Source organism: Ammospiza caudacuta, chromosome 2 (assembly GCF_027887145.1).
Source record: "Ammospiza caudacuta isolate bAmmCau1 chromosome 2, bAmmCau1.pri, whole genome shotgun sequence".
NCBI classification, from domain to species: domain Eukaryota; kingdom Metazoa; phylum Chordata; class Aves; order Passeriformes; family Passerellidae; genus Ammospiza; species Ammospiza caudacuta.
Genome location: NC_080594.1, coordinates 109,070,573 through 109,082,789, shown reverse-complemented (window position 1 = coordinate 109,082,789; position 12,217 = coordinate 109,070,573). Strand labels below are relative to the sequence as shown.

At 35.9% G+C, this 12,217-nt stretch overlaps 1 protein-coding gene across 1 annotated transcript in view; it reads right to left on the bottom strand.

The window, feature by feature from the left end:
* Positions 1–12,217, bottom strand: part of IL1RAPL1 (interleukin 1 receptor accessory protein like 1) — a 669,470-nt gene that overhangs the window by 581,821 nt on the left and 75,432 nt on the right. The window contains exon 2 of the mRNA XM_058800041.1: positions 2,313–2,418. Coding sequence (XP_058656024.1) covers positions 2,313–2,394 — 82 coding nt within the window. The 5' untranslated portion in view covers positions 2,395–2,418. The remainder of the gene's footprint in view (positions 1–2,312; positions 2,419–12,217) is intronic.

The window sequence follows — 12,217 nt, the reverse complement described above, 5'->3', positions numbered from 1 at the left end:
TTAACTTTATTGCATTCCTGTAATTTATGACAGAGAAGGAAGTAAACTAAAGCAGTACATCTCAAAAAGGTGGATACTGCAACTCCATATTTATAACAACTCATAAGTACAAAATATTACTTTTTAATTTTTTTTCTTTGCTTTCATTGTGACATTTCAAGAACAAAATGCACTCACAAGTGGAACTGACTGAAGAGATTTAAACCATGCCCTCACCACACTCTGCCTCTGGGTAACATTTTCACATAAAACTCAAGTTCTACTTTCTAAGTCAATATTTTTTCCTACTCACAATTATGAATTGTACTAATATTAGGAAACCATTTATATTTTCACAGTACACCTAAGTCAATCTTATTTCGTTAAAACTCCTGTTAAATAAAGTTTTCTTTGTAGAAACACTTCAGCATTGCAAAAATAGCCCTCCTGAGCACCCAAGGGATGTAAAAACTAAACCAAGCCAAACCAAATCAAACCAACAACAACAAAAGCAAACCAAGAACCATCACACACTACTACATTCCACCTAGCACCAAAGAAGTTCTTCAAATCTTAAATCACAAAGCAGCACGGCCAAAGGCAGAAGGATCTGAGATTTCAGTAAATCAGAGATTTCTTTCCTTTGCACACAGAGTATGACAAACTGCTCCCTTGTTGATACGTCTAATTGAAGCTTTACACAGGAGAAGCATGCAAAAATCTCAAGACCCCATGTTACAGTAAGATATGATAGAAAGATTTCCATTATAGTTTTTCCTTTTTCTTACAGCATCAGCATGAGAACAAATTCTATATATTTGAAAAAAATTGATTTTTTTTTTTTTTATGGACAGTAATTATATTGCTTTCCCAAAAATAAATTTCATTGTATATTTACCATTTTTTCCTTGCGTTGCTTAATCAGATGAAGAGGATACAGGTAAAAAGTTATGAAATAAAATGCAAAGACAACCCAATTTATCATCGTCACTTTCACGTAACGGGTGATAGCTGGACTTCTTTTAGTTCCTTAAGAATGGATGTCTTTGTAAAATTTACTTTAAGATCAATAATGTTTTTACTATATTTGAATTAAGGGGACTTGACTTCAAGCTGAAAAGTATAAAATCCTAATCAAACACAACAATCTTAGCCAGACATATTCAAAGGATATTTACATTATCTATCAAGGCTACAGCAGCTTATAAACACTTCAACTTATTGCCAGATCCTTTGCTCTGCACACAGTGTGTATTTCAGTTTTCCTGAGTTTAAATAACCCCAAATATACTTTATTCTCAAGTTTTCATTAAGGAATACCTTACTTTGTAGTAGTATTACATGTTTGCCTTTCCTATGTCAATATTTCCAGCTACTAAAATATTGGAGACATAATCTATTTCGTTCTGCTGTTACAAATATAATCCATTGAAAAGGCAAGGTATAATTTAAGATGTTGCCAAAAATGTATAAAGAGCTGTGTTCTCCCCAAGCACCAGTTTACAACTACTACCAACCAGAAGACAAAAATAAATCAGAGACAGACTTCTGGAAAAGCACAACAAAAGCTACCCAAAACACTCCAATGCCAACAGGAAACTTACAACTAACAACAAACCCAATTAACTAATTCAATCAACATGGGATTAAGACTTTCATTAATCCACCAACAAGGATTTAAGGCTTTCATTAAGGATTTCATTTTCTTTAGTGCAGTATAGCAAGATGGGTTGCAGAAGTAGAATTCTATATTTTCATTACCCAGTGAAAAGCCAAATAGAGTAAAATTAGAATTTCAGGGTGACAGAGAAAAAAATTAATCCAAAACTACCCAACTGCCTGAATACCGACTATTTTTCTTTGCTGAATTAGACTCTTCAACCACGTATTAGGTATCCTTTTCAAAACCACATTTTGCAGTTCACTTTTCATGGTTATTAAATTTAATGTGTTTTGTCTATTTGTTGTTGTTAAATCCAAATTCTATGATCTTAGTTTTCCAAAGTATATAGTAAAACAGATAAATCTGGTAACCCAACAACACTGACTGCAATGTAGTCTTTTAAATAAGTTAAAAAGTTCTAGGAATAACTTTCCTTCAGCAGGTGAAAGGTTCTATTCATTTCACATTACACATCTGATTTTTTTCATTAAGTCCACATAAAACAACAGTGAAAAAAACATATAGAAGCTGCCAACTCTTCTTGCTGCAGAATTTGAAATCCTCTTAACTGTATTCCAAACCATCATAACAACATCCTGGTGTATGCTTGCAAACATTAAGCACTTCTTTCCAAGCCACACTGTAACCACAGAGATAAAGATTTACTTACCTGATCCCCTTTTGGTTACAACCTTCAGGCTCTGAGTCAGAGTAGCATACAAGAGAATCAAGTTGGGAATAGGAGCTTTCATCTTCTGTCTTTCCGTGGCTGCTTCCTGGAGTACCAAAAAAAAATAGAAAGAAACACTGGTTGTACACTGGTGCTGAAACAACCTTGAAGTAAATAATCATAATAGTGACATTGTGGAACAGCTCAATACTGTTTTTGTGAGCAATTTAAAGCACTAAAAATGTTTTATTCTTTCTTTTAAAAAGTACGCAAACCAAAATCATTATAAAGCAAACACGTGCACACACTACATTTAATCTTGGAACTTCAGCTACAACTTTGTCTACACATTGAAAATCCATGGGGTCCATGCTAAAACTTTATAACAGACCTCCTGAAACATCTATTTATTTCTTTTTATCATACAACCTTTTTCACCCACCAACATGAAAAAGAAAATAATGCCCTTCTTCATTACTTTTGGTCTCATTTATTAATATCACAAATTGAGCAGAAGATTCACAATAAAATGAACATTTGATTTAAAAAAAATATATTCATCTTCTTAGGAACAGAGAAAGGGGGGAAATAAGAGAACATCAAAGCATAGACATTTGCAACTTCCTTTTAGGTGAGCAAGTTTCCATGCAAGCTCAAACTAACATATTCACTGCACTAAATCAGAAGTGAATGTTAATTAGAATGGAGATAACCAGAGCATAGACTGTGCTTTAGCCTTCACCTCCAACATGTGAATAAAAGATTTGCATTTCTATTTATTTACTCTGGGTATTAAGTGGTGTGAACTGCTGGTGTAAGCAGGGACTAAACATTTTGTTAATTCCTCATATAAGTAAGAGGAATTAATGTCATCTACTCATGATGATTATCAGCCCTTTCTTCAGGATAAGTTGATAGGGCTAATATCTTGTATTTCAGTGTGTTGAAAGAGGAAAGGAGGACAAATCTGCCTATTCAAGCTAGACAGCAGCCTATCTATGCTATCTATATTCATTAGAGCAGCTTACACAAAAAAAATCTTGTCTAATGGGGATGAGAAAGGGCTGGGATCAATGGTTCTTTAATATTATAACTAAGACCCAGGCTAAACCAATGTGGTTTTGATATTCACCTCCATTAATCATAGCACTGGACAGCAACTGAAAAAAATTCTCAGAAGGGGCCACAGAGTACAAGTTTTGATTTCTAAAGAGACTGTGAATCTTTTGCACTTCCATTGATAATCAGGTTACTGAGTACCCAAGACATTTTTTGAAAACAGTATCTTAAAATATCTTCATCTTAGAAGAGAACAGGTTAGAAATAAGAAATATCAGGGGTATAAAAAAGGACATTATGGGAAGAATTGCTTAAAAAATTATGACTTTCTATATAATTCATATTAAAGCTTTACATGTCATGACATTTCAAAACTAAGCACAAATCTACTACATTCATTACTATGTATTAAATAAAGATGAGGAAGTGAGATAATATATTTTGACAAGTTTGTATATCTTATTTTTTACAACAATACTTGTACTCAGACAAATATACAAATGTTTGTTCTTTCATGGTCTTTAACAAGCTTCAGCATTCTAGAATCAGTGAAAGACTCACCTACATTCACACGCTACTTCAGAAAATTTAGGCAAATTAGAAATTAAATGTGAAATATGGGATTGGTAGGAGGTAAATTATGTGTAATACTAACATTTTTAGTTAACTTTAAAATTTAACAAAGTAGCATGACCACTGGCAGTTATAAATAACAGAGATCTTCAGAAATTTAGAAGCTAGCAATAAAGGTTAATTTTCCAGGAGCACAGTGAGCAGATACCAAAATGTGTTATGCCACATTTTACTGCAGACCTTAGTCAAGCTTTCTGAAATCAAAATCTCATTTCTCAGTCACTGCACTAACTGATGCCGCAGGAAATCCTGAAGCTGATATCTTCAGCCTCCAGGGAACTAGCAAGAGTCAGCTCCTTGCTCTGTGTGAGCCTAATAAATATTGCCCAAAGAACCACAGGATCTTACTACGCAATTACAAATCCAGTAAATAGGTTCTGACTGTGAAAGCATATCCAAAGACATCCTTTTTGACCACACATCAAAAGATAATATTGCTGATCACTGTTAATAAATGCAAATATATACATATATTTGCATATGTATGTGTATGCATGCATTTATTTGTATTTATAGATCTTTGTGTAGGGAAGCCATGGAGCGGCTATAAAGATTGATGCTATCAAAGCAAGCCTCAGTAAATACAATAATATCAATAAGAAACTATTCAGTAAGTGAAAATCTTTTCTTGGTCCATGCATATATCACTAATTTAGGTTGTCAAGCCAATAAGGGGAATATTATTATAATAATACAGCAGGAATTGCATTTTAAACATATCACCATGGAAGACATTCTCATGTGCATTTATTCTCAGAGATTCAGGTCTAACTTAAAGGCATAAGCTCAACTGGCTGCTGCCTACATGACTTGTGATAAATCCCTAGAAAGTAAAGTCTGCTGCTGTCTTTGGAAATACCAGAAAGAACTTACTGCCAAAGGGAAAAAAAGGAAGGGATGACTCTCAACAGCAGCCACTGCCTCCTTACAGCAATAGAAGCAACACATCAGATCTTGCATAGGCTCTCCCCGGAGCCTTCCAACCCTTCTCTTCTGTTTACACTCCCTTTCGTGAAGGAGGAGAACTATTTCTGGTCCTCTCTACATTTTAAAAACCAAATGCTCAACCAAAGAAAATGCAAAGAAGTAAAGATCAGTTTGCTGGAGCTGGTGCCTCACAGCTCTGGAAGTTGTCTGGGCGGTTGGGAAATGTGCCTCAGGTTATTCAGATGAGTGATTCAAAACAGATATTTAACATCTCTTGTCCCTTGTTCCGGGTGAATGCCTCAGAAATTGACTATTCTAGAAAATGTCACCCTTGTGAAATTGGTTGTGAAAACAAAATCAGCAAGTCAGAAGAAAATATAAATGGAACATCCCAAGGGGAATCTCACAACAAGTCAACAAAGCCAACAGGAAATGCCTTCACTCCTGCAATGAGTATGCCCAAGGCCTAGACACTGTAGCATATTCAGGTAGCTTTTAAAAAAGATAACAAAATAAAAGGCATAATTCTGAAAAGTCAAATTCTTAACACTAAGTGGAGTGTGATATCTCATGCATTGGAAATAGCCTTCTTTCAGCAATGAATTTTTTAAGGAAGAGACTATTTTACTAGTTGCTTAGCTGGAATTTATTTCTTTTTTTAAAAAAAGCATTAAGAAATTCTTATTTTAACAAGCAGAACAAGTCTGCTGTTTCTTTAAGCAATAGTGAGACAGTTTACATATACATCCACAAAACTAATTTTTATGGTTGTTCTTTTTTCTGATTTTCAGTTACTTCCACTAAAAAGCCAAGACAATGTATGGTAGTTATAAACTTAATTGCTGTTTTTTAAGCTGAATCTATTTTAACATGTTTTACATACCCTTTGAGTATAAGACTGCTATACTCCAAGGGTGAATAGTAAACTAAGAAAGTCTTTTAGAACCAGGGATTTTTGGCTGCCTTTTGTTTATACAATACCAAGGATGAAATGTTTTTTCATCTTTAAGCAGTATTTACAACTTCAGATTTTCAGTAGGGGGTTGTTTTCTTGTGTGAACCAAAGCACTGAAAAAATGTTAAATATTTCTGCAGAAATATATTGCACACAAATTTTAGCTGGGCATATGAATAACTTCTTTTAAAAAATTCTTTTCTGTAGAAGGTGTCACTGCTTGACACAAGAATGCCATAGCACAGCATTTGCATCAGAAAGTATCTAATTTTCCAGTTGAGACAGAAATAGAAATATAGCTGTATATCAAGACTAACATTCTTTGGGGAAATGCCAAGAATGCTTTTTCTCTTCAATTGTCATAAATACTCACTGTGAGGAAAATGCATACACATAGACACATCCTTCCCAAAACAGCTCAGCAGACATTAAATTAACTATAGTAAGGCAGTTCCTGATAAGGCAGGAAAGTAGAAAAATTTCATTTCCTTACTGTACTTACTATGGGCCTTTCCCACCACTTGAATCAAATTTAACTGAAGTAAGAAATTGTCCAGGGGCTCAGTCTCTTAGAATAACTTTAAGGGGATGATTCTCAGTTAGCCTATAACTGCTAGCTGATGTTTGTTGACTAATTAGTTGAAAATAATTTTTCTTTCCATACTGCTATTCTAACTTTGAAGAATGTTTTTTTATACATGTTAAAGACTGCTGCATTATCTTTCTCCATCATATGCCCTTCAAAGAAAAAGAAAAAAGCAAAAGATTATTGCAACATCCTCTGATATCTTCAAGATATTTCATGACTGTTCTGCAGTAATGGCAAAAATGCCTGCTCAGGAATATTCTCTTTTTATGTGGTAGTTCTTTACAAACACCTGAACAGAATGATATTAGATCTCACAAGGTGTAAAGGACAGTTTGATATGTCCAGAACACAATTCAAACATCTTGGGGATGAAAAAAAAAAAAGCTTTAAATTCCTAAAATGCAAGGAAAAACTAAAATGAGAATCAATGTGATTTCATAAACGTGTCAATTCATTGTCATGAGCTGACCTAGAACAGTAAGACAACCCTAGCAATTCTTAAAATGGTAGCTAAAAGAAAATATACCTGTTTCAAATACAAAACTCCATAAAATTAGTCCTTTCCAGAGTCCCAATGAACAAAAGGATTTAGCAACCAAATTATGAAGAACTCATGAAAAACCAGTCAAAAGCAACAGGAAGCCAATAACTACTGTATTTGTATTTGCTTTCCAAATCATCCCTGTTCGTCCATGCTAACCAGCATTCCTAAGTTCAAGCATGTTGTGGTAGATGACAAAAAAAAAAAAAAAAAAAAAAAAAAAACCCAAAAAAAGGAAAGAAGAAGTTTAAGCAAGGAGAAAGGGTTGAAGGAATTGTGACAGTATTTTAAACTGACACAAGTAAAAGCCAATATGCCACCTGTCCTGCAGGGCACATTGTGAACAGGAACTCAATGGAGCCTTTGGAGAGGTTTCCAACCAACAGCATTATGACTTTCCCTATTAAACCTAGTAGTCTTTATTGCCTTCCTTTAAAGATACTTTTTATTGACTCCATCCATCATACAAGGTATGGTAAACTAGGCAATCTATCTGGAGAAATTTAGGATTATTCCATGTATCTCTGTATATGAAAATATAATCTACTTTTCCCAAAAGTTTCCATTAAGAAACATGCATCACTTAAATAAATAAAAGAATTTAAAATTATTCTACAATGAAAAAGAATCCTGATATGGACTGAATATTTATTTTCTTAGCCTTATTGAAAAAAGTAATGTCAACAATAGTATTTGAACAGAACATGCACTAGCAAACATTCATCTTTTGCATACTGTTTAGATTGCTTAACGTGTTCCTAAATATTTCACTAAGTTCTTTTTTCTGTACTATGTAATGAAAAAGATTTCTAGATTGTGCTTTTTCCATTATGAGACAAATAAATTGTAGCAGATTGCAGATACCTGAAATTTAACATGTCATTTGCTTGAGGAACCTCTTCTGAGAAGAAAGTTGGACATCTTGTCTTTCTGAACCACAGACTGAAATAGTCACATAGCTGAAAACTATACAACACATATTTTGGGGAACTGCAGGGGCTAAGAAGAGGAAGTACAGATTCAGCAAAGACATTCAAAAGAGAGATGATGGTCTCTTTCCAATGGTCTCATAGGATGGGACCTTGTGGGATCCAGGTCAGCAGGGCACCCTTGAGAGTCCCAGATAATTCACCAAGGTGGCTCAGTCAGTCAGAAGTACTGATGCAGAGCAAGAAAGAAAATCCTTGGATAGTGAGGCAGTGAGTAATTTACTATCAGGGTAAGGGAACAAAGGATGGAGAGAAGTCTCTGTTCATTTCTAGGAGCCTTAACTTGAGATAAAAAAGACATCATTCTAAGTTTAAAACAATCTTGGATTGTTATTAGAAGTAGGTAATAGTTCACAACTCATGATCATAAAGAAATAAGAATCTGAAACTAAGGAAAGGTTTTTTTCAACAAAAAATATAACCAAACTGGACTAACATACTTGATGTTTCCAATATAACTAGTAGGATATATAAGAAATGTGTTCTCATGATGCAAATTAGGTCAATGGATCAATGAAAAGTCTGAAACCATAATTTCTTTTTCTGGACAGCAAAGAAAAAACATTACAACAACCTGGCAGCAACCTGACAGGCAATAGTCAAAAAGTTTAGCTCAACAGCAATGTTTAAACAAAGATACTTGGAAGATGATTGCTGTGTTACATAACTTCTAAAGAGAGATGTAGAAGATAATAAACAAAAGAGCTATCCCTTTTTATAGTCTTAAATACATAAAGTCAGATAAAGATGAAAAATTCAAAGATATCCATGTGATTTTGAAATGCTGTCCTTCCAAATAAAGAAAAAGGCCTTCCTTTCAAATCTGTGTGCATTGGTGACCATCACTCAACTTATGGCATCATTTTGGGATGCAAGATATCTAACACCACTTATCTGCTCTTTTGTGTTGGTTCCTTGACCACTCTGTATCTTCGCCTTTTGAGTGGCCTTGTTCTTGTATAGAGATGAAATTCCACCTCTGCCTAAACTGACAAGGTTTTAATACTGCAAGTAAAATTTTGTTGGATAATTATGTTTGTGTTTTCAGGCACCTAAATGAGCTCCTGAAATATTTACAGTAGCAGTAGAATAACAGAAACATAAAATCACACAATGGTTTGAGTTGGAAGGGACCTTAAACTTGCTGACATGTCCGTGTCACCGATGAAGATGTTAAACAATGTTGGTCCCAGTACCAACCCCCCAAGGAATGACACCTGTCACTGGTCCCCACTTGGACATCAAGCCACTGACCACAGCTCTTTCAGTGAGACCATGCAGACAATTCTTTATCCACTGACGGACCCACCCATCAAATTAATATCTCTCCACTTTACAGACAAGGACATCATGTGGGACAGTGTCAAACGCTTTGCACAGCTCCAGGTAGAGGACATCAACTGCTCTTCCCCCATCCTCCACCACTGTAAACCTGCCAGAGAAGACTGTCAAATTTGTTAGGCACGATTTGCCCTTAGTGAAGCCATGCTGGCTGTCAGCAATCACCTCCTTATTTTCCATGTGCCTTAGCACAGACTCCAGGTGGATCTGCTCCATGATCTTGCCAGGCACCAGGGTAAGAATGACCACCCTATAGTTTCTGAGGCCTTCTCTATTTCTCTTTTTAAAAATTGAGGCTATATTACCCCTTTTCCAATCTAAGTGTATTCACCTTATGGGTTTGTGGAATTTAAACTCCTTTTTATGGCAAGTTTTCAAAGACTAGCCATTTGCAGAAAAATCATGGCAGAACAGCTGGATTCTCTAGTTTCCTATATAAGTAGTTTTCTTGCATTTTCTAATTTATTAATAGTAGCAGTTATATAACAACATGTTTGAAAAATAAATTTGCAAGATGTAACTTAAGTCTAATTTTGAGCTTATGTTATGATAAAAGCATTTTTGAAAATGTTCAGTCTTCAAAAAATTTTCTGAATAGTTGCTTGATAAAATAAGCAAGTTCTTTTCCAGACAGTAACAGAAGTTTTTAAGCATTTTGCTTATCAATAAACATTAAAAGAATTATTTATTTCCAAAAATTCCCTGAATAGTATTGATGCCTAAAGAGGTTACCTAGAACAGAGGCTAGACAGTGTTAAAGGATTAAAGTAGGTATTTTTTTAAAATGTTTTCAAAGGATACACCTTGGGCAGTACAAGAGCCTGGCCATGGTTCCACCCAAGATGGACTCCATGTCACAAGCTTTCATACTTTTGTAAGTTTTGGTCCATTTACATGTTGGGGTTAATTGTCCAATTACAGCTTCAGGTTATGATGTCTCATCCTTCCAGATTGCTCTCTTCAGTTCTCCATTGTATACAGTTTTTTGGGCTCAAAGCTACAACGGTTTCCTTGGTTTTCAGGCTGGAAAAGGATTGTTTTGTCTGACTAAACTGTGAAGAGAACTTACTAAACTTTATATGAAGCTCCGGGTTGCACACTAATGCAGTACAGAATCTAGAAAATATGAAAGCTACAACTTAAGGCATCAGTATCTACCAGTATCCATCTGAGTTACTAATAAGAAAGATATTATCCCTCAAGATGAAGGACAGAAGAATGTGGAGGATGAAGCTCCACTGTGGATATTCTGACAGAATGTTTATATACAAAATAATAACCCCCCACCCTTACCATCACTCAGGTTATCAGTTTACATCACACCAACATCAATGCTTTTCCACAGCTGATACTTGAAACACAATTTTGCTACCACAAGGTAATCTGAGAGCCTGACACATGACCTGTTTCTAATTTAATGCTTGCCCTATCCTGCCATTTGAGATGTTATGGAAGTTGTGTAATTTTACATTACACTTCATACTATGTGAGCTCCCTGTGCACTTTAGAGCTGTGAAAAGGGAGAAACAAGTGTTTCATTTATCCCCTCTCTCTCACAGACTGACAAGCCCTTTACACTTCTTCAAACCAGATTTTGACAAGCTGCTGTCAGGCCCCGGGATCAGCAGTGGGCCTGGGTGTCCCTGCCAGGCCTACCCTGAGGCCTCCCCGGCTGGGCCAGGGACAAGCTCATTCAGGGATGTCAGTCCTGCCTCGGTGACACTGCAGGACTGCTGGGCTCAGCTCCACCTCTGGCCCCACCTGGATGCTGCCAGCACTCGAGGCAGCCCATCTCAGCATGGATTCCTCACACATGTGCTACCCCCAGCCCTCTCTCATGTCATCTGCTCCAGGCCAGAGCCCCTGGCCATGGCTCAGCATGCCATGCCATGTGACAGACCCCATAACCACCCCACAATGTTCAAAGAGTGTGAAACTGCACCCCATGGGGGAGGGCACAGGCTACCCCAGTGTCACTCTTGGGGCTGGACAGTCCACCTTCACCACACCCTGACAGCTTGCTCCTCAAAAGGGTCTGAAATCCAGAAAAACTATCCACCAATGTCTGTCTCAGACCTGGTCATTTCAAAGGGGAGAAAATTTTTTACATTTTAACACTATAAATAACTTGAGAAAAGTTGCTGTTCCCCTTGAAAATGCATAGATTGAAAGCAGTTTCGTGTTTATAGAAACAATGATAAAACACTTTAAAATTTCACTATTTTATCAATCATCTATGATATAATTCTTTTAAGATGTTAGCAGACTATAAGCAAGATCACATATAAAAACATTTGAGTAGCAACAATTCAGTATGTGAGTGACATTTCACAGGAAAGTTACTGCCTGCCAAAGACAAGAGTCCAAATGATGAATTTGCCATTTGAATATGAACAAGGACCTGAAGAGATATATGCATACAAAGGATAAGGCAGCTTTACCAATTTGATACATCTTGTGTACCATAATTTAAAGCAGAGCAATTTCTCCAAATATTCTCACCATTTAATTGGTTTGTACATAATTCAAGCATTGATGATATGCAAGTATACCAGTGGTGGGTACAGCAGAGCAGCTCTTTCTGCTCTGTTCTGCCCCCTATCGATGTAAATCAGCTTTCCTGCAGTACTGGCAATCACATCACAATTTCATAAGTCCTGATCTACTACTATGAAGAAGAGTAGAAGTGTAAAAAAGAAGAAAGGATTGCAAATGGGACTAAAACTTCTCCTGTTAAAATTGTAGAGCATTTAGCTGCACTGAACGAGATAACTTTGAAACTGCCCAGACTCTTCTTTCCATCTGGGATGCCTTTCCTTAGCCCTGCTTTATTTCTAGTGGTGATCTCGTTGCTTTGTTTAGCTGGTTTTT